This window comes from Ictalurus punctatus, chromosome 1, assembly GCF_001660625.3.
Source record: "Ictalurus punctatus breed USDA103 chromosome 1, Coco_2.0, whole genome shotgun sequence".
Taxonomy (NCBI): domain Eukaryota; kingdom Metazoa; phylum Chordata; class Actinopteri; order Siluriformes; family Ictaluridae; genus Ictalurus; species Ictalurus punctatus.
In genome coordinates, this window is record NC_030416.2 from 19,038,065 (window position 1) to 19,061,293 (window position 23,229).

The window sequence follows — 23,229 nt, forward strand, 5'->3', positions numbered from 1 at the left end:
CTGTTCTTTTGTTCTTGGTTGTCTGTTTAAATGCAGATGCTGACAAGTGTGTGTTGTGAACATTTGTGTTGAAAGTGACAGGATGAGTGTTACTGTACCCATCACAGGACTGGGGTATGCTGCTCCATCTTGAACCCAGGTTTTATATCATAGAAACAGAACAGACAGACTTTCAAGGAGAGCTGTGACTTACAGTTCTCCATGTAGTCTGAGATTTGGGATTTTCCCTTAATTTTAATCGGATCCGAAGTAAGTAGTAACTTACTATTTGAGTAGTCTTCTTGTCGGATACTTTATTACTCTTACTCGAGTCATTATTAACTTGATAACTTTTACTGTTACTTGAGTAATTATTTTTATAAGTAATTTTACTTGTACTTGAGTAAAATCTTTGGCTACTCTACCCACCTCTATCGATTATACAAAACAAACATTTCAATACCAGGAGAAGAAGAATCTTAGATAATGAATATTAAGTAAATGGAAGGATGCATTAAAGAGCTACATTTCAACTGCCTTGACAAAATTACTGTGTTACATTTTAGGTTAATCCATTAACTTCATCAGACTGAGCTAATGTACCTAATGAACCTTCTATGACCACCGAATGTACAATCAGCCATGAGATATAACCTCTAGTCGATTTCTCATCGTGGACCATGTCTGACACTCAAAACGTAGCCAGAGTGGTCTTAGCTGTGGGGTGTGAAAATGAAAAGACCATCTACCTCTCCATAAGCAGTTACAAATCCTGGCTTTCTCTCTCAGGCATCTTGAAATTTCATGATACGCATCAGTCTAGGGGCTGCAGGCAGGGAAAGAAGATAACATGTCTGTGTTGATATACAAATGTGCGCTGATATGCAGGCCAGCTTCATTGCCTGGAGTTTTATTCTTGCACATCACTGAAACACACCAGAACAGCTTCCATAGAAACAACTGGCAAGTTAAAAATCCAAAATATTCCGTCTAAACCTAACCCCCCCCCCCCCCCCACGCCAACAGCCAAACGTGACGCGGCCAGTGTCCCCGTGATGCATCATCCACGTGTTAATAAGAGACTGCTCTCTACACCATTTGAGATGCTGCTCCAATTACAGTTACAACAAACAAAGGAAAAGACAATCTTTAAGTGAAAATGAGCTGTTTAACCGAGCGGATTCAATACTCACAAAAAGATAGTATATTTTTGCGCCTGCCTCAACATGTCTTGAATTCAGATTATTTATAACCCTAGTAAAAATACAGACAAATCATTTAGTGAGGAGAAAACAGGATATCTTTGTGTGGCTTTAAGGGGGGTTTATGGGTTGCTAGGGTGCTGTGAGCTGACTCACAGATCAGGAAATTTCCGAATGGCTCCAGGGCTCACCCTCGCCTCAGCAGTTTGTTTAGACTACAAAGAAGATGCAGAACGTTCTTCAGCATACGCATTTGTTTCATTTGAACAGAGTTCTTCTGATTGCAGGTAGGTTTAATAAATGACAGACAGAGCCTATAGCCCTCATTAGCTTGCTGTTATAAGGGGTGTATAGAAAGTGGTAGATTCAGTGGGTCAGGGAAAAGACACTCCTTTCAAGGATCACTGAAGTTCAACTCACCAGAAGGAAACCGAACACGTGGAGCCCCTGTGAAGCACACTACTCTCACACATGGTGCTGTAACATTACCTGATCTGTGCTGTTTTCAACAGGAGTATAACTGTGTATACTGTGTGCCATTCAGTTATAACTAGTGGTGTTTGTAATCTAGGGAAAGAAAAGGGCTTTCATAAGGGAAGACCCTGAGTGGGACTGCTGCCCCATACAGTAATAAGAAAGTTGAATGGTCTAACAGTTGAATCTCAAAAGACAGACTCCTTATTATAGGCTGTAGTACACTATGTATTTGGCCAGAATTTGCCCCATATGAAATCCAAGTAATGTGTATTTAACTACCTTAAACACAAACATCTCTCGCCGCAGGATGGCGAGTGTGTTGAAGTCGCCCTCGCAGATGTTGGGCTTGCCGTTGGGATGAGTGGGTTTGTCCCCCGTGGGTAAGCGTGGTGGTCGCGTCTGACGGTCATGTTTGCGTGGGTCTGAGGGCGGGTGAGAGCGTGGAGCGGGGGCTGTTGGTAAAGGTTTTGTAGGCTGAGGAATCTTGTCTGGGGGCCCTAAAAAGAAGAGCGATACATTAGAATTAAAAACATTACAAAGGACTAACCTTTTATATTGCAAAGCGAAACGTGGATTTTACATAACATTTTACTAGCTATGTTCAAGTCTGTCTCCAAGATATACTACTGCATCAAATACACTCCAGTGCACTCATTCCATAACTGTGCTTTTAGCTTGAACCATTGCACCAAAGGTAGAATAACATGTGAATGATTCTAAATGAAATGACTATTAGCTATAATTTGTTACATAATAATACTAATTAAACTAAAATCTTTGTGAATTACGGAAAACTATAATAAGTTTCATATCTCACAGGCCAAAAAGGCCATTAATGGTCAAATGTTTGTATGGGAAGTGATGCGTGAGTAAAACCATGATCCCGCAGTGCTGCCCTGGAGGCAAGCTCAGACGATTATAGGGATAGTTACACCTCTGGTTATCCCAGTATAGTCTGACCAGCAGAGGGGAGTGGGAGATTTCACTCATTGACTGAAATAATCTCCTAAAATAGAGTGGGGGTTAAAAGAGAAAGCCCCAGCTACCATTACATAACAGCACAGAGCAGACAGAGAGAGAGAGAGAGAGAGAGAGAGGAGAGAGAGAGAGAGAACCTATAAGAGAAAGCACAACAAGCATAAAAGGTGAAGCAACTACGGCTATGGAACTAAAACTGGCTTGGGTTTCTCTTGTAGAAAAGAGAATAAGGGTTCACGACTTTCAGAAAAATTGCCCAAGTAGATTTGCCTAAACAGCCGAACAGCGATACTGTTGCTAGTAGCAGGTCCCGACTGTGGAGTCACATGCGTTCTGTTTATTTAGCAACTTGTAGCTGTTTTGCAATAAATCGGATAACTGTAAAGTCAAAACAATTAATACACTAAACGGCCAAAAGTTTGTGGACACCCGACCATTACACCCATATGTGCTTGTTGAACATCCCATTCCAGATTTCACTCCCTGTTACTGTTATAATAACCTCCACTCTTCTGGGAAGGTTTTCCACTAGATTTTGGAGTGGGGCTGTGGGGATTTGTGGTCATTCAGCCACAAGAGCATGAGTGAAGTCAGGCACTGATGTCAGGGGAGGAGGCCGGGCACATGGTCAGCATTCCTGTTCATCCCAAAGGTGTTCAGTAGGGGTGAGGTGCAGATCACTCAATTTCTTCTACACCAAGTTTGGCAAACCATGTCTTCAAGGACCTTGCTTTGTTCATAGAGGCACCGTCATGCTGGAACAGGTTTGGGTCCATTAGTTCTAGTGAAGGGAATTCTTAATGCTACAGCACACAAAGACATTCCATACAAGTGTGTGCTTCCAACTTTGTGGCAACAGTTTGGGTAAGACCCACATATGGGTGTGATAGTCAGGTGTATAAGCTATTTCAAATACATTCACTGTGCTGAATAGACTGCTTGGGTACAGGTGCACTAATGTTTTTTATTCTGATTTAAGATAAGCAGTTTTCTAAAGTCAACAGGGTGTTAATATGCTAATCAAGCGCACCTAAAATCAGAGACATTTTTATTTCATGTCGCAATACAACTATAAAACAGGGATGTTTTGCAGTGGTGGAAAAGCCCTGCACCCTCACACCCATTGGGAATCAGTAAATCATGTTCCTTGTCATCTACATAAAGTTAAACTCCATGTAACTTGTATGTCTACGCTGCTTCCTGTTGCTGTAATCTCTAATGGAAAATGGTCTGGTTTGAATGCATTTTTTTGCGTATCTGGCTTGTGCACGCTCCATAAGCTGTTTGTGACTATTATCTTACACCCTAATCTTCTGCGTCAGACCACATCCTGTGTGTATGGACTCATACACCTCTCCACAGAAGAAAGGCTGGAAAGGAAATGGGAGAGGAAGAGCAGAGAGTGGAGAGAGGGGGTGGGAGTTTACTGAGGATGTGAACATCTGCCCAAGGAGCCCAGATCTGACCTGCCCTTGCAGTTGTATAGGATGGGCAGAGAGTAGAGGAGAAAGGAAACCAGGGAAAGAGGGCAGGAGGTGAGAGGAAACGCTAACCTTGTGAAGCTCTGCCCTGACCAAACTGGCTCTGACTATCTTTTTAATGAATGCGGAAATCAGGCTCCTTTGTCTTTCGTGTTGCTGTTCTGGCCTATTAGTCGTAAATTTCTTTGTGTCACTTAATCCAGTTTAAAAAAAAACAAAACAAATATGCACATGTTAAGACTTTTCCAGCATGTGCTGGTAAAGTTTCTATCATTCAATCCAGTTTCAAGGATCAAAATACTGGTGAATATATCTGCAATATGTTCTCCATTTCTCAATGAGAATCCATTTTTAAAAAAAAATAATTCCCACTCTTTTCTGCTGATCTTAACTTAATGTAAATCTTCAGGTTATTGTAAATGCACTAACCACAACAAACTTCTGAAAGTCAGGAACATTCATGGGTTTCCAGAACAGTAGAATGTCCTTAGCTATCTGTGGCTTGTTAATCAGATCAAGTGGGTAAAACAGGTAAATAGGATATTGAATTTCATCGTCTCTCATGTGTTGGGCAGGATCCTAGACTAGCTATAGCTGGCTACAATTCAAGCTTAAATTATGAAGCTACATCCATAAGATATTACTCTAATGTGTTGATCTGAAAAAGGAAAGGGCTTCCAAGCAAATGACCAGCACTTTTCCAGACAAATGACCTTAGTGAGCTACAGTGAACAAGTTGATCAGCGTTGTTCAGACCTGACTGAGGCTGTAACTCTTACCATAAATCTTCTGGATGCCCTGCAGGTCATCTTGAGGCAGTTTGAAGTTCTCTGTGTCCATGTACTGGTAGAAGGGGGCCATGATGGCTGTGGGGTCGTTTGAGTGCTCCAAACCTAACGCATGGCCCAGCTCATGCACAGCCACCAGGAACAGGTCATTTCCTACACACAGAAAAACACACAAACGTGAGCCTTGGACCTGACCAAAGAGCATGGGAGCAAGAGAATGATAGCCCTGTGTACTGTCTGTGCGTGTGATTGTACTTCGCCTCAGGTTCGACTGTAGAATTAAAAAAAAAAAAAAAAACAGTGAGACCACAGCTACTGATGGGACCCATTACTGTATTGGGCACTGTCCTTAAAAACATCCACACATCAAAATGCTGTATTTTCTGAGAGCATGGAACATTGTGCCCTTACGGCTCTGTAATGATACTGTGATTTTACACTGGAGTAAACTGTGGGCCCAGAAAAGCCACACTGGCTGTGAGCCAAGCCCCTGTCTCCAGCTAGCAACGTGTGACACTAACCAAGGGACCGCAGAGTGCAGACACAGATGTACACAGCCACATCATCAACTACAGAGCACTGATCATCCATCTCTGCTCTCCTGTTTCCTCTCTCTTTTCTCTTTCATTTTCCTCCTGCCTCTCCCTTTCATATTCCTTGACTCTGTTTATATGTTTTGCCTTCATCTCTCTCTCTCTCTCTCTCTGTCTCTCTCTCTCTCACATTCTCTATGTTTCTTTGCTGTTATTTTCTAATGCTCCTTGACATTAACGTGTCATTAACAGGGTAAGACAGGGACAAAGAAACGTCAGACTATTTTTTTCACCCTGTTATTTGATTTACTCAGATTTCCTCAGCTCAGAAGACTTTTGGGAGATTGGTCTGGTGGTGTGTTAAGCATTCCACAACGATTTGTTCTGTGTCAGCCCTGAGAGTGACAGAGCGAGCCGGCATCAGAGCGAAAAACTGCTGTAGACAATATGCATAATGAAGTCACTTTGGTTTTCTTCTAAATAACTCCACTGAGCTAAGACATCGAAAAGCATTAAAGAAAGGAAGAGTGAAGTGAAGGAAAAATGTAACTAAATTGTGCCCAATCTTCTAGGGAGGGATACATGCATACATGTGAAACAAGAGTGGGAGAGTCAGTGTGGAGAAAGTGAGACAGTGTAATGATATAAGAATCATTTGTGGCACGAGAGGAATTGGGGCATATTGCTATGCAAATGAGGTGTTTGAGATGTCTACTCTGGTCTTTTCCCCTGACACAACTTGAGAGGAATCACACACACACACACACACACACACACACACACACACACACACACACAGAGAGAGAGAGAGAGAGAGAGAGAGAGAGAGAGAGGGAGGACAGCTCTTGCACTCCTCAGTGATGAGGCATATTGGGTTGAGATGAGCTAGCCTGCCTGCAGTGGGTTATTTCTCCTTCTTCTCCTTTCTTCCTTTGATTCCCAGAATCACATAAACAAAATGGCTCTACCCATGGCTCTGTTTAATTAGCACCCACTTAAGTACATAGTAATTCCCACATAAAATATACAAGATAGATGAATGGAGATGAACAACTGGTGCAGGGACAAGCACTAAAAAGAAGCACATCAGCACAGAGAAGCACAGAGTTTAAGTCAGGATTGACAAGAACAAACTTTTGAAAGTCTGAAACATTCATGTCACCCCCCCCCCCCCCCCCCCCCGGTAGAAACATCCCCAATTGCAGGATGTTAATCAATGTTGGTAAAATGGGTATAAACCTGTATTTTGCTGGTGTCTGTTAAATAAAGAAATAGAATATTCAATTCCATGGTCTCTAGTGTTTGGCAGCATACTTTAAAATGTTTTAAAAAAAAGTCTACAGGCTCTTTCAATAAATGTTGCTAGCTTTAGTTCTAGCTACAAAATCTTAAAGCTGCAGAATTAAAAGTTGTTTGGTTAAAAATGAACAAAAAATCAATTATTGAGGAAGTAAGTTAAAAAATGTTCAAAACTGTACTGTCACGTTACTGTACCCCGATTCGCAATGGTAAGCTTATAATAGTGATTTATAATTTGTCAGGTCGGATTTCACAGGAACCGTCAGTTTGACGTCATTTGCGTGGCCTTCGACGTCACCACGCCTTTGTGGTTCAGTATTGCAGCTTTAAATTATGAAGCTACATCCACTATTAGTGTTAATTCCGAATAATAATCAAAACAATACGTAAACAATTTGTTAATGTCTTTTACACTAATCTTTTACAATACCAAACACAAAATGAATGACCAGCCAATTATCCCAGGTCTTTTTTGAACATCTCATTCCAGATATAGTCCCCCTTTGCTGTTATAACAACCTCAAATTTTCTGGGAAGGCTTTCCATTAGATTTTGGCGTGTGGCTGTGGGGATTTACTCATTCAGCCACAACAGCATTAGTGAGTTCAGGGAGTGATGTCAGGAGAGGAGGCAAGATCACTCAAGTTCATCCACTCAAACTTTGGCAAACCATGTCTTCATGGACCTTGCTTTGTGCACAGGGGCATTGTCATGCTGAAACAGCTTAGTTCCAGTGAGGGGAAATTGTAATGCTACAGCATATAAAGACATTCTATAGTATTGTGTGCTTCCAACTTTGTGGCAACAGTTCTGTCTGGGGAAGAACCACATATAGGTGTGATGATTAGTTGTCCACATACATTTGGCCGCACTTCCCAATTCAGTCACTAGAAACGATAAACGATAAAAATGAACAACTCTTCCACATTCCTTCAGGGAAATGGAGTTAAACTAATAGGTGTGCTACTTTGTGAAGTGCTGCCCAACACACTGCAATTGAAGGGTCTGTCCTTAAAAACAGGTTAACTTTTTCACAGCAGCACAATCAAAGCTCCTGCTGATTTCCATCCTATTCATACAAATAGCCATTTGCAGAAGAGATGGGAATGACATTTTTTTCTTTCTTTTCTTTTTTAAAAAAAAAACAAAAAACAAAAAAAAAACGCTGTGTTACAGTATATGATAATTTAGTAGGTTACTATATGCTTTTCCATAGAGGAGGTTACAACACAACATAAGGGTTCATATCAAGTTGCTCCTTAAGATGCAAATATAGGCTAGCATAATATTAAGTCTCATATCTTTCTTGGGATGCAGCCCTCAGGCCACACTGCCTGGATAACCTGTATCACTGTAAGAGTTGTCAGTTGTCCTGAAAGATCCACCTAAACCTGAAGGAAAGGCAGTTGTTCTCTGTTACACGAAGAGGATTATTTTTATATCCTTTATATATGTTTTATTATTGTTTATTATTTTTCATGAGGCTCTCTCCGCCAATAAACAGTAAACCTCGTTAGCAATGGCCAGTTTATAACAAATGAGTCATAAACAGTAGATTCATTCTGAGGCATTCAATCTCTCTCACGTACTTAAACACACAGACACACACACATAGACACAAGGCATGCATCATGAATCTTTCATGACTCACCTCAGCACACTGGACTAAGTCTGTAGCTGGGTTCCCATTGAAACATTTCACAATATGCATTTTTTCCCCAAAATGTCTACAAAAGACAATGCGAATGAAACTGTGCTTCCATTAGCTACAGTCATACGAAAAGAGAACATACATTATGGTCCTAAAAGTAGATAAACTTAGTCATTTATTTATTGAGGAAAATGATCCAATATTACATATCTGTGAGTGGCAAAAGTATGTGAACCTTTGCATTTAGTATCTGGTTTTAACCTCTTTTGCAGCAATAACTGCAACTAAACGCTCCCGGTAACTGTTGATCAGTCCTGCACATGGGCTTGGAGGAATTTTAGCCCATTCGTCAGTACAGAACAGCTTCAACTATAGGACGTTGGTGGGTTTCCTCACATGAACTACTTGCTTCAGATCTTTGCAGAACATTTCTATTGGATTAACGTCAGGACTTTGAATTGGCCATTCCAAAACATTAACTTTATTATTCTTTAAACATTTTTAGTAGAACAGTTTGTGTGCATAGTTTCAATGTCTTGCTGCATGACCCACTTTCACTTGAGTTTCAGATCATGGACAGATGTCCTGAAATTTTCCTTTAGAAATCGCTGGCATAATTCAGAAATCATTGTTCCATTAATGATGGGAAGCAGTCCTGGCCCAGATGCAGCAAAACAGACCCAAACTACACCACTACCACCACCTTGTTTCACCGATGGGATAAGGTTCTTATGTAGGAATGCAGTGTTTTCCTTTCTCCAAACATAACACTTCTTTAAACCAAAAAAGTTCAATTTTGGTCTCATCCATCCACAAAACATTTTCCAATAGTCTTCTGGCTTGTCCACATGATCTTTAGCAAACTGCAGATGAGTAGCAATGTTCCTTTTGGAGAGCAGTGGCTTTCTCCTTGCAACCCTGCCATACACACCATTGTTGTTCAGTGGATTCATGAACATTAACATTATGTGAGAGACGCCTTTAGTTGCTTAGAAGTCACCCTGGGTTCCTTTATGACCTCTAAGACTATTACAGGTCTTGCTCGTGGAGTGATCTTTGTTGGTCGACCACTCCTGGGGAGGGTAACAATGGTCTTGAATCTCCTCCATTTGTACACAATCTGTCTGACTGTGGATTGGTGGAGTCCAAACTCTTTAGAGATGCTTTTGTAACCTTTTCCCGCCTGATGAGCATCAACAATTCTTTTTCTGAGGTCGTCAGAAATCTCCTTTGTTCATGCCATAATACACTTCGACAAACATGTGTTGTGAAGATCAGACTTTGATAGATCCCTGGTCTTTACACAAAACAGGGCACTCATTCACACCTGATTGTTGTCCCATTGATTGAAATCACTTGACTGTAATTTCACCTTCAAATTAAATTCACATAATTTTGTCACTCACAGATATGCAATAATGATAATGGATACGGCACCCCTGGAGCAGAGAAAGTTAAGGGCCTCACTCAAGGGCCCAACAGCTTGGCAGTGCTGGGGCTTGAACCCCAACCTTCCAATCAGTAACCCAAAGCCTTAACCACTTATCCACCACTATTGGATCACTTCCCTCAGTAAATAAATTACCAAGTATAATATTTTTGTTTCATTTGTTTAACTGGGTTCTCTATGTGTACTTGTGTGAAAATCTGATGATGTTTTAGGCCATATTTATGCAGATATATAGAAAATTATAAAGGGTTCACAAATTTAAAGCACCACTGTACATAGCGCTGAAATATGTGACACATGTCCATGTCATAATTTATTAGAAAAATCTGTTTCCATCACTCTTTTTCACATATAGTCTTTAACGATAGAACAACCTTTCTAACTAACTATGTACAAAGACTTTTTTGCCCAATATTTAGCAATGTTTCTAATTTTCAGAATTTGCAGAAAAGAGCTAGATGGAAAACACCATAGTGATTGCAACAATAGAGAAAAGGTTTGGGAACAAAACAGCAGCTTTCATCCCAGTGCCCTTAAACAATTGCCTCATCTTGAACGCAGGCCTCTCCTGACCCTCAGGCTTAGGATGCTGTCTCAGCTCCTGTAATGTACACGGCTCTCCACAGGGACCTATGCTGCAGCATTTTGTTCTGGATGACAACGGTGGCCCGTGCCCGCAGGGCGCTTACTAAATATGCAGTCCTCCAGGGGGACAGTATTTCAAGGAAAATAGAACAATACTGGGGGTCTTACAAGATCTCCCTCCAGAGCCTTGGAGCAGTCCGTCTTTCTCTGGTCTGTAGGGAACACCATTTCACATTTATTTATTCTCCTCATTTCTCTGGGGCAGACCGAGGGGGAAGAAGAGAGAACTTTGTAGGACCAGATGAAAACTGGTGTGTCAGTATAATGTGTGTGTCAGTAACCAAGGAAAGGTAGGGCATGACTCTTCTCTACCATAACGATCATACTATGGATTAGGAATGATCTGGAATGATTCCCTAAATATCTATAAGGAATTATATTCGTGAGGACCAAATGTCCCCAGAAAGATAGGACGATCTGACAATTTAACCTTGTGAGAACATTTTGCTTTTTTTTCCCCCCAAAAGGTTTCCCTTTGGCTATTGAGCTTTAGGTTAGTGTTAGATTTGGGTCAAGTGTATCATTAATTATCTGCATTAATAATTATGCCATTGGAAGGTCCTCATAAATTATAGTGTGTGTGTGTGTTTGTGTTTCATGAGCACCACTCTCTGGTGTAATGTGGGCTCAAGAGTTCACCGTGTTTTCTGGTCTGAATCCCATGACTCCCGGTGTGACATCTCATGGTCACATGTCCTACTATGCTCTGCTCTGTAAAATGATGCTTTTTATAGTCTCAAAAATCATATGATACTGTTATTCATCACTGCAGCACTAAAATATAGAGCAAGGCAGAGGTCCTTCACAATAGTGGACTATAAACTTTTGTATACTGGCTAAAGTATTATTATTATTATTGTTGTTATTGCTATTGCTATTCAGCAGACATGACCATGAAAATACTGAGCTCAGAACAAGGAGGATTTTATTTTCTATTGATAGCAGAAAAACAAAGAGAGAGTGAGGGAGAGAGAGAAAGAAAGAAAGAAAGAAAGAAAGAAAGAAAAGCTGAGTGCTCACATTCCTGGCATTCTTCCATTATGGTTTGCTAATTCCTAGACAGATCAGATTTTCAGGCTCGTTCATGGGTGTGAAGAAATGAGCCAGACAAACTGGGTATTGTGGAGGGTCCAGCTGCTTCTCCATCTCTTCATTTCTCCCTCTGTCTGCATTTTCTCTCTCTCTCTCTCTCTCTCTCTCTCTCTCTCTCTCTCTCTCTCTCTCTCTCTCTCTCTCTCTCTCTCTCTCTCTTTGTTTTTCTGCTAGCCATAAAAATAAATTCTTAATTGTTCTAAGCTCAGTATTTTCATGGTCATTTCTAGATTCTGATGTTCTTGACTTTTGCTCTGAATTTCTTTCTTTTCATTCCCTCAAGCATCTATTGTTGATTTTGCACTGTTTATTCCCTAGACTGATGCTTAAATACTCCAACAGGCTATGTTGTCCTGCAGTCTACATCTCTCTTTGATTTGAGTTGAGACTGCTGAAGGTCAGGAGAGATTAAGGACGACGGTCCATGTCCAGTCGGCTTGGCGAGAAGCACTACACAGGCGGAAGAGGGTATTGCTCCTCACATGGAAAGTTAATGCTCGAGTCAGTGGGTGAGTGGCTATTTTGAGGGCTTGCCTAGTGGGTGACAGCAGGGTGCTCTCTCCTTATACAGCAAAGGATACTGAGCAAATACAGTTCAAAACACTAGCTCTGGACACCTAACTGCGACTGACACAGCAATCACATAAACACAGCAACACAATGTTTCTTACTAACAGAGTGGAAGAGGACAGACCTCGCAGTAAAATAGCTTGTAGGTACAGTATAACCAAGATCTCAAGCAGATGAGAAGGTCATGCAATTATACATGTCTCTTTAATACTCAAGATAAACTTGATATGAAACAAGCTAAAACAGTTTAATAATAGTTTCCTCAAAAAAAAACAAGACTTTTTTCATGTCTCACAAAGTGTGAATAGAGATCAAATCCATGCTCACACTATTTACAAACCCCTCAATCTATTTTCCTTGTGAAGACATCATGCTGATAGCCATTGGACCCGTGCGGACAATGAATATTTTATTCTTTTGCAGTTAAAGAAGAGCTATCAGGCTTAATCAGGTGCACAGGAACATACATCCTGCCAATCATCCACAAAGCAAGGAGGCTGAATCCACAACACAAGGACACCGTTGGCTCCTTCACACAGCCAAGTCCGCACCATTAATCCTGGAGCAAGGCTGATCCGGAAGCACTCTGGAGCAAGAGAGAGAGGCTGAACCGCTGAACCATGTGTACACAGTACAAACATACCCGATCTGTGAAAGAGATGATGGCTAATAATAAAACTATGGTTGCCTACATTTATTAGATGAAGTTCAAATTTGTTGAAACAAAGCAGTGACATTTGATGAAACTATTGTTTGAGTCATTTATTCGAGCATTAGTCTGTTTGCTGAATCTGAATCAGAATTAAATGAATACTTTTGATTTGCTTGCTATTTGGTTTGGTCTGTTTGCTCATGGCACAAAATTAAACGAAGCAAAAAGCACCCCGTAGATCAGTTAGCAGCACACAGCTATAAAACAATACTGCAACATAAAATGCCTGGCATGTCTGGTTCACTTCCTGCAGTTGGATCAATTCAGGGTTAAACCACGTTCTCATTGCAGCCGAACTGCCCTAGAGTTCACTTTCAACTTGTTTTGATTCGCACCTAATTATGAATGTTGTGTTCTCACCTGCACAAATGAATTGCACTTGGGGGGACACCAGGGTTTGATTCAAATGGCGTAAACACTACATAAGTTAAAGCATCTTTAAAGTACCAGAGTTTGCACTGATCAGCTAAAATGACTATTTTCACTTAAATTTTATACAGCAGTGTTCTCAGGTAGAGGAATGAATTCTTTATACGTCTTCTTATGCATTGTTTTCCTAAACCCCATGACCCTTTGAGGCAGTGAAAACATTCTTCTCAACTTTTCATTTCCTGCATGAGTATAGACACATGTAACTTTTTTTTTTCCTGAGTAAGACCCAAGCTATTGCAAACATCTTTAAGACCATGAAACCCTCCTAAATTCATATCCTTATATGTCAGTGTAGAGCATGTAGACTGAGACAGAACTATTCTCTCTTATCTGCTAGTGTGGTGCCATGCTGCCATGATATCTACAGGGCTATTTACAACAAGAATATTTTATAGGTCTGCTGTATTCATGGAATTTGCTCTCTTCCTGTCTCGCTGCTCTACAACATTATTAAAGTTAAACATATGTCTGCTAGTCAGATAGAAATCTAAGCCAGGGAGAGCCTAGAAGCCATTTGCACCAACAGGGATTACACCTGGCATTAAGTGAAGCTGGTCATAATTTTCTGGGTGTAAAATTTAAGACAGTTGTGCTAACTGGTCCTTAAATGTTCCTTAAGGTGCAGACATAAAGTCAGATTCTAGACCATTTCAATGATAATGGCTTTAAAACATTAGGCACATTGCATGCCCAGTCTATCTGATTTACATCAACCAAGAAGGTGAGGGTTGTAAGGGATCAACACATTCCTGTCCAAGCTCTTCAGTGATGATATTACTATAAACAGGAGTAAAAGACCATCAGATGTATTATTTTACAGGATTTCAATTTTGCCCTTCTGAATTGGTACATTTATTTATAGAATTTCTTATTTCTCATCTCATCTGTTTTAGTGGTCCAAGCACCCCTAAATAGAGATGGTGGCACTATAGCATAACATAGCCTGTTGCACAGGTAGCCTACCAAATTTGGCACGTGTATCTCTGACATTTATGAAAGTGTCTCTCTGGAACTGCTGGTCCAGTCAAGTTGACATATTTATGCTACATCCATGGGGTAGTCTGTAATTGGCTTAGCAATGTTGACTTAATTGGTTGAAAAACATGGCCTTTCAGGTTTCAGCAGGTATTTCACAGGCTTAAATATTTACATATTTTATTTCAGCCACATAAAAATAGGCAACTATTATTGTCATTTTGAATTAAACCATAACACTTTCAGCATCAGTGACCTATTCTTGGGTATTGCGTCTTTAAAGCCATCTCTCACTGCATCACTGACTCAGAGAGGAATAGATGGGCCGAAACACAAGCACACACACTACGAATAACAAAATAACGAAAAACTTTATCTAGACCCACCAGATATAATAACATGCCACACACACAAACAGAGGTTTTGACAACACCGACATTATAGTGCTCAGACACTTGGGAGTGTGAAAAGAGAGAAATGATGATAGAGGACTGGGAAAGAAAGTGGGAGAAGGAGCAGAGGAAAAAAAAGCAGTGTGTCAAGTACTCATTGCTCAGGAAAAATATTTTGTTGGCTATGAGTAACTCCTCATACTCATAGGATAACAGTATGATTTATACATTACTTTCCTGCCTTATATTCAGCACAGGTTATCTCTAGCAGTTATGCTGTACATACCTCCTGGGTAAGAATGTACAGTGTCTAACGTATGTTAGTCCTGGGTGCATGTGTACAGTGGTGTGAAAAAGTATTTGCCTGATTTCGTCTGTTTTTGTGTATATCTCGTTCCCTAAATTGGTTCAGAAATTAAAACAAAATCTAAGATGAAACAAAGGCAAGCTGAGTAAATACAGAATACATTTTTTAAATGATAATGTTATTTATCGAAGCAAAAAAATGTTATGCAATACCAACTGGGACTGTGCGAAAATGTATTTGCCCCCATAGTTACTAATTCCCCAAATCTATGAAACTGCATTCATAATGTTGTTCAGCTGGAGTAGACTCAACCAGGCCTGATTACTGCAAACCCTGTTCAATCAAATCAACACATAAATAGAACTTATTCAGCAGAAAAAAAGGAAAATAGAACTTTTTCAACAGCATGAAGTTGATTAAAAGATCTTACCCAATAACACACTATGCCAAAGGTGAAAGAAATTCCAGAAATGATGAGGAAGAAGGTGATTGAAAAACATCAGTCTGGGAAGGGCTTCAAAGCTATTTCAAAGGCTCTGGTATTCCAAAAAACCACAGTGAGGGCCATTATCTCCAAATGGAAAAAAACTCTGCACACTACTCATCCAGGAAGTCACAAAAGAGCCAAGGACAACATCAAAGGAACTACAGGCCTCTCTTGCATCAATAAAGGTCACTGTTCATGACTCCACTATCAGAAGGACACTGGGCAACAATGAGATCTATGGGAGAGTGATGAGATGAAAACCTCTGCTGACCCAGAAGAACATTAAGGGTCCTCTGAATTTTGCTAAAACACACTTTGATGATCCTCAAACCTTTTGGGAGAATGTTCTGTGGACTAATGAGTCGAAAATGGAACTGTTTGGAAGACAGGGGTCCCATTACATCTGGCGTAAACCAAACACAGAATTCCACAAAAAGAGCATCATACCTATGGTCAAGCATGGTGGTGGCAGTGTGATGTTGTGGGGATGCTTTGCTCTCTACCAGAAAATCCTACAGGAGAATGTCCGGTCTTCAGTCTGTAAGCTGAAACTCAAGTGCAACTGGATTATGCAGCAAGACAATGATCCAAAGCATAAGAGTAAGTCCTAGTCCTAGAAGTAAGTGAAACACTGATCTCCAGTTATCGTAAGCGCTTGGTTGCAGTTACTGCTGCTAATGGTTGCACAAACAGATTTTAAGCTTAAGGGGGCAATTCGATTTTCACATTGGTGATAGGTGTTGGATAAGTTTTTTTTTTGCTTCAATAAAAAATTTGAAGTTGTATTTCGTTTGAAGATCTAAAACTATTTAGTATCAGATATACACAAAAACAGAAGAAAAACTTTTTTCACAGCACTGTATATTGTATATGTGTACATGTTCTGTGTGAAAGCAAACAATGGTAAGCAAGTGGATGAGACACAGACAAGAACATAATGATTGAGGTGATGTAGGGCCTAGACAGTGGAGAAGAAGTCCACTGGCAGAAGTCCATGTACGTAGCTCAGCAAGAGAAGGAGGAGGGAGAGGAAGGCGGTAATCCCTCACTCACAGCAAAACACGCTCACAGTGGGTTGGCACATCCCTAGCAACAGGCCAACCAGAGATTTGATTTGACAATGTGTGTGACAATGTTTGTGTATGTGTCTGTAAAAGAACTACATGGCACAAGGAAGGTAAGAGAGAGACAGAGAGACAGAGTGAACAGAAAAGTGAGGTAAATGGACAGTAGGGAGAGAGTAACAGTGCTGGCTCTTAGACCAAGACAGTGTGAAGAATAGGTGATTCATACAGAAAATGTGGAACAGCAGAAGGGAGTGATATGCTCAGTGATATTCAGAGAGCAGGAGGAATGGATCAAACACATGAAAAATGGCCAGAAGAGGTGAACGATGGAGAGTTTTAATAGAGAAGTGAGGCAAAAATAAAGCCGTGACTTGTCTGATCTTTTTGAAATCTCGTCTACATCGGTAGCACTGCTAACTGCTGCTGAGCATACAAACACACTCTGATGTGCAGCATTCACACTAGAGACGGGCAATTTCAAAAATGTATTTTTTTTACTGATGTTATTTCAGAAAATCTGATATTGTTGGATATTAGTTTCTAATATTCAGCTCGATTTGATCACAGATCGCAGTCTTCCTGTCACTCTCTTCCAGGCCTCTAGCAGCCAATCACAGAAAGGCACAAATGAAATTGGTTGAGCCTGACAAGCAATGAAAAATACAGAGGAGGTGTTTACTGCTCTTACAGCTAAACAAACTACCAGCCTGGGAACAAACCCAGATAATAAAGTGAATTATATTTCACTAATTTAGTACCCCTTAATTAGTACCACTTAATCAATATTGTACAGTCATAGGAAAAAGAAAGTACACCTTTATTCAATTCTAAATCACAAAAGCACACAACAATATCCTTTAGATTGATGAGGCCAAGGTGGAGATGTCTGGTCATCATGCACAGTGCCATACTTGGCAAAAAAACCAAACACAGCATATCGCCAGGAACACCTCATACCAGCTGTCAAGCATGGTGGAGGGGTGATTATTTTGGCTTGTTTTGCAGCCACAGGACCTGGGAAACTTGCAGTCATTGACACAGCGATGAACTCGACTTTATACCAGAATATTTTTGAGACAAATGTGAGGCCATCTGCCCAGCAGCTTAAGCTGGGCCAAAACTGGGTCATGGAACAGGACAATGATGCCAAGCCCACCAGCAACTTGATAAGTGAATGGCTAAAGAAGACAAAAATCAAGGTGTTGAAATGGCAACATTAAAGTCCATTCCTCAACCCCATTGAGATGTTGTTGCTCCAAAACTTCAATGAACTTAAGCAATGTAGTAAAGAAGAGTGGGCCAAAATTTCTCCAAAACCATGTGAGAGGCTGAAACTCCCACAGAGAACATTTACTTGATAGCACACATTGTTGCACACACACACACACACATACATACATATACATATATATATATATATATATATATATATATATATATATATATATATATATATATATGAAACCATGCTCTTTCTCTCTCTCTCCCCCACTGGCTTTCCTTTTTTCTTTTTGCTTCTTTTGTGCATTAATTTGGTGTACAGTATATTTGTCTGGTTAGTTGAATAAGGGCATGAAGCCTTGATGAGTCAGAACACCAAGCCGTCCAAATTCTGTTATTCTTTTCTCTCACTTGTCCTCCAGACATGTTCAGATGCCACACAGAGAAAAACACCTCAGCACACACGCACACACACACACACACACACACATACTGTTACAGACACTAATGTACGGTCACCGTCTTAGATGAAATATGCATGCATGTGCTCTTATTCGGCATCGGGCTATTTTCTCCCTTCCACTGGATGTATAATTTAAGCGATTGCATAATTCCATGTCTTCACTATGGAATAAATGGGTCCTCAGAAATCAGCCACATCAACACATGATGGAGAGAAAGAAAGAGAAAGAGAAAGAGAGAGAGAGAGAGAGAGAGAGAGAGAGAGAGAGAGAGAGAGAGAGAGAGAGCGAGAGAGAGGATGAATCACCAGCATCCTGGTAATACCTCTCCAGCTCATTATCACTGATTGGTCATAATAGAGTTCTTCCTACAAGCCACAGGTTAAATCTTTACTACCATATCAGGGCCTATAATAGCACTGACTCTCTTTACCATACTAATAAGAAGATAGGTTTGCTTTCAAAACAGTTTTAAATTGCTTTTTTTCTTCAACACATCTGATATATTTTTTACATAACACATTTCTTTTAATAACTGCACTGATATATTATTTTTAACAACTAAGCTTTAAAATGAGAAAAGCGCATTAACAAATAAATTTCACTTAAGATGGCTATTTAAAATGACAATACTCCAAGTGTTCAAAAACACACAACCACTAGCACGACATGCACAGTATTACTCAACAGGAAAAAATACGCTGTATGGCCAAAAGTATGTGGACCGCCCATCACACCCATATGTGCTGCTTCCCCAAACTGTTGCCAGAAAGTTAGCTGTACACAAATGTCTAGAGTGTCTTTGTATACTTTAACATTACGATTTGCCTTCACTGGAACTAAAGGGCCCAAACCTGTTCTAACATGACAATGCCCCTGTGTACAAAGTATGGTCCATAAAGACCATGGTTTTCCGATAGTTGGTGTGGAAAAACTTGAGTATCCTGCACAGAGCTCTAACCTCAACCCCACTGAAAGTCTTTGGAATGTCTTTGGACACATAAAATTTACATTTTGTATTCATTTTCACAATTTGAATTAAGAAAAAAAAAAAAAAAACACATGGAAAGTCACATGGAAAAAGTAACTACACCCCTACATTTATCACACCTTTAAATCCACACAGTTAGAATCAGATGTTGAAGATTGGGTGCCAGTGATTAAAACCTGCTTAGGGAGTGCAGGTGGAGCCTGTCCTATTTATACCCCTCTCATATCTAGAGTCTGGTGTTCCCTTTGTTACTGAGGTATGTGGTGTCATCATGCCAAGATCTAAAGAGTTCTGTAAGGCCTTCAGAAAAAAGGTTGTGGATGCTTATGAGTCTGGCAACGGATTTAAAAAGATCTCCAAATTATTTAAGGAAAATCATCTACAAATGATGCAGCTTTCAAACAACGGCCAATTAGTCCAGGACTGGCCATCAGAGCTGTCTGATACAAAAAGAAGTCCCCAAGAACCCCCAAATTTCATCACAGGATCTGATAGTAAGTCTTGCAACTGTAGGTGTCAAAGTGCATGTTTCTACAATCAAAAACAGATTGCACAAATTTGACCTGCATGTGAGGCATGCCAGGAAAAAGCCTTTGCTGTCTAAAAAGAACATCAGAGCAAGACTACAGTTTGCTAATGAGCACATAGGCAAAGACCAGGCCTTTTGGAATAACATTCTCTGGACAGATGAATCAAAGATAGTAGTTTGGCCACAGCAACAGCAGACATGTTTGGCACTGACCACAGACAGCTTTTCAGGGGAAGCACCTCATACCAACTGTGAAGCACGGTGGTGGAAATGTTATGGATTGGGGTTGTTCCGCTGCCTCAGGGAAGGACAGATTGCATTCATTGATTCAACTATGAATCCTGCATCATATCAAAGAGTGCTTGAAGATAATGTGAGGCCATCTGTCCGAAAGATGAAGTTGAACTGAAAGTGGAGCTTTCAACAGGATAATGATCCTAAACACACTAACAAATCCACCAAGGAATGACTCAAAAAGAACAAAATTGAGGGTTATGGAATGGTCTAGTCAAAGCCTGTATTTGAATCCCATTGAAATGTTGGGGGTGGTGGTGGTGGTGGTGGTGGGGGGGGGGGGGGGGGTGGTTTGAAATGGGCGGTAAATGCAAGAAAACCCTCAAACATCTTGCAAGTGAAAGAATATTACAGGGAAGAGTGGTCAGAAATTCCAGCAATCTGATGTCAGAGACTGGTGGACAATTATGCAAAACACCCACAAGAAGTTATTTCTGCTAAAGGGGGCAATACTAGCTAGTGAGACTAAGGGTGTACTTATTTTTTCCACAGAAGAATATCACATCTATTGATATTTCTGTTGAACAAATGAAAAAGCCATTTTTCCTTGTTATTTTCTTTCAAGTATATCAACTTTATTAATAGGCACTGTTTCAAAGATGATCAAATGTTTGCTTGTTCAAATATGTCACAAAAGCGAACACTTTCCATGGGGTGTACTTATTTTTTCATATGACTATAAATCCACTAGAACCATGCTCCAAAATCAAGTGAAAAGCCCTTCCAGAAGAGTGGAAGTTATTATAACAGCAAAGGGTGAACTGACTCCACATTAATGCCCTTGGTTTTGGAATGAGACAAGAACAAATGCGTCTGATGGTAACGTATCGATATACATTTGGTCATATAGTGAAAGTGGCCATCAACATAACACGAAACCAAAGCAGTTTGTTTTTATTCATATCAACTTTTTCAAAGTTAAAAACCGACAATATTTAATATTTAGATGTGTGGGTAGATAAATGATTAGCTCGCCCACAGGGCATGTGAAAGCTTGAATGTGGTGCCCAAACCCATATCCCAAATTTTACAAGCATACCATCCAAACATGTTTAGTCACACATGCTAAATACTTTCAACACATCCATAGCCTCGAAAACGAAAACGAGCCCCAGTTCTCTACTGAAAGTAAATGACTTCTGGCCTTATGTCTTTTTGGCCTTCTGTCAGTTGTGAGAAGCAGTGAAAAATAGGTGCAAGGGGTTACTGGTCACAGCAGTCTTTCTTTATTTGAAGCACTTGTGCACATGTAACAGTGCATACTTGAATAACCCTAGCTGTTCTACATTTATAAACAATTTCTATTATATCTGGAAGCAGCTGCAGAAGCAGCGAACTCTATTAGACTTTAGTATGTCTGTGTGAAATGGGTCAACTTTAAACACCATGTCTGACAAAATATAATATATCTAAACTAAATGGGAAAAATGCATGATAGATATATAGCGTATTTGTGCCATAATGCTTTCACAGCTCAGATGCAAGTGGTGTAATACTTACCATCATGGTTAGGGTTCCCCAGGGTCCAGGGCTCGTCTGAGTCGAAATGTGTGTCTCCTCCAATGCCTGGCCCAGGGAAGTAAGCATGTGCCAGAAAACCCCCTTCCCCATCGAAGGGAGAGCTGTCTCCATGGAAGCCAGAGGCAAATATGATTGTAATATCCACATCTTTCTTATTTCGCTCCAGTTCGCTGTAGGGAACGGCCTCAAAACGCAGCGGTGTCACGTTCTGCCACACGTCAAATGCCCGTCTGATGGCATCATGGGTCTCCTCTGCGCCCACCTTAGGTGTGACGTTCTTTATGCTGGACAGAGGAGAAGTAAGGAGTCAGAGGGGGTGCTTTAATTTACAGTACCAGCAGGATCATTCGATAAGAATGCAGATGAGGTCAACAACATTTAGCAAATGTACCATATTGGATAAAACGTGAATCTCCCAAAAACCAATAAAGTATATCAGGACAATGTACTGCACCTGTATATAGAGGAATATTTTGCACTATTTGAAAGAGTAGGACAGGTAAAAAAGCTTGTGCTGCAGTTATAAAGAGAATCACAGAGAATCAACCGATAGTTATTTTCTAATTAAGAATTATCAACAGCCTGGGAAATATTCAAATCCCCAAATATTTTTAAAGGTACAAATAATCCATTTATGTTGCAAAAGTATTCAGACAACATGATTAATACTGTATGTGAGTTAAAGTATGTACATTTGTTATGTCTGCAGGAGAAGCAGGAAAGGCTGTATATCTTAATAAGCCAGAGGCCTGATGTACGCCGGCCATCTGGGACAGTCGTCATTATCTGCAATACTACAGAGCTCACAGATCAAAACACAGTCTTCTCTCACCTACAGTTTTCTCAGTTCATTCACGACAAGCATATTATTAAAGACCTGCCTGTGTCTGAAAGACGTGCACTAAGCTGTTTAAAGGGGATACACTATCCTGTCAAATATTTTCACTGTAGAAGATATCATAACACTAACCCTTAGAAACTTTGCATTTCTGCCACATGAATATATTTGCCTATTATTGTAATTTTTTAAGTAAATCTTAACACTCACTATTGGCTGACTTTTCCTAATTCATTATGATATTCTCTCTCACGTTCCTGTTTGCTTTGCTTGCACTTTCACAGACTACATTTACATGGACAGCAATAATCTAATTATTGACCTTATTCTGAATAAGACAATATTGTGACGTTAATAGTGTGATTAAGGTGTGTACGTGTCTGTAATGCACGTCGATAATGCGACTAAAACAGGAATACTCCACATGTCTTAATTCGAGTTAATGTGTTTACTTCGAGTATGACTTTAGTCGGATTAAGGTCATCAATAATCACTGTTTACATGCTAGCTTCTTAATCAGAGTATTGTCTTAATCGGGATAATTTCGGATTATTGTTGTCCATGTAAACGTACTGACACTCTCCCCTGATTGGCTGTAGCTCCTGCCGGTCAGCCTTTGTGCCAAAAGTTTGGACTTGCTGACATTAAACACATCAGAGCCATATACGCCGTGTATGGCATATACATACAAATTTCCAAACAATTCTGACATGAAAACCCATAATGCAGGGATGACTGTAAATTACTATTACAGTAGTGTCAGGGAGATTCAAAGCAACTCAGGAACATAATATTACATCCTGCCAACACAATAACCCTGGCTTTTATTTCTCACTCTTTTTTTTTTTTTTTTTTTA

At 40.1% G+C, this 23,229-nt stretch overlaps 1 protein-coding gene across 2 annotated transcripts in view; it reads right to left on the bottom strand.

The window, feature by feature from the left end:
• LOC108269081 (matrix metalloproteinase-16) overlaps positions 1-23,229 on the bottom strand; it is a 57,873-nt gene that overhangs the window by 13,552 nt on the left and 21,092 nt on the right. For both annotated transcript variants that reach the window (XM_017474640.3, XM_017474648.3), the window contains 3 exons: positions 21,514-21,818; positions 4,897-5,058; positions 1,938-2,155 (listed from right to left, as the gene is read on the bottom strand). In XM_017474640.3, coding sequence (XP_017330129.1) covers positions 1,938-2,155; positions 4,897-5,058; positions 21,514-21,818 — 685 coding nt within the window. The remainder of the gene's footprint in view (positions 1-1,937; positions 2,156-4,896; positions 5,059-21,513; positions 21,819-23,229) is intronic.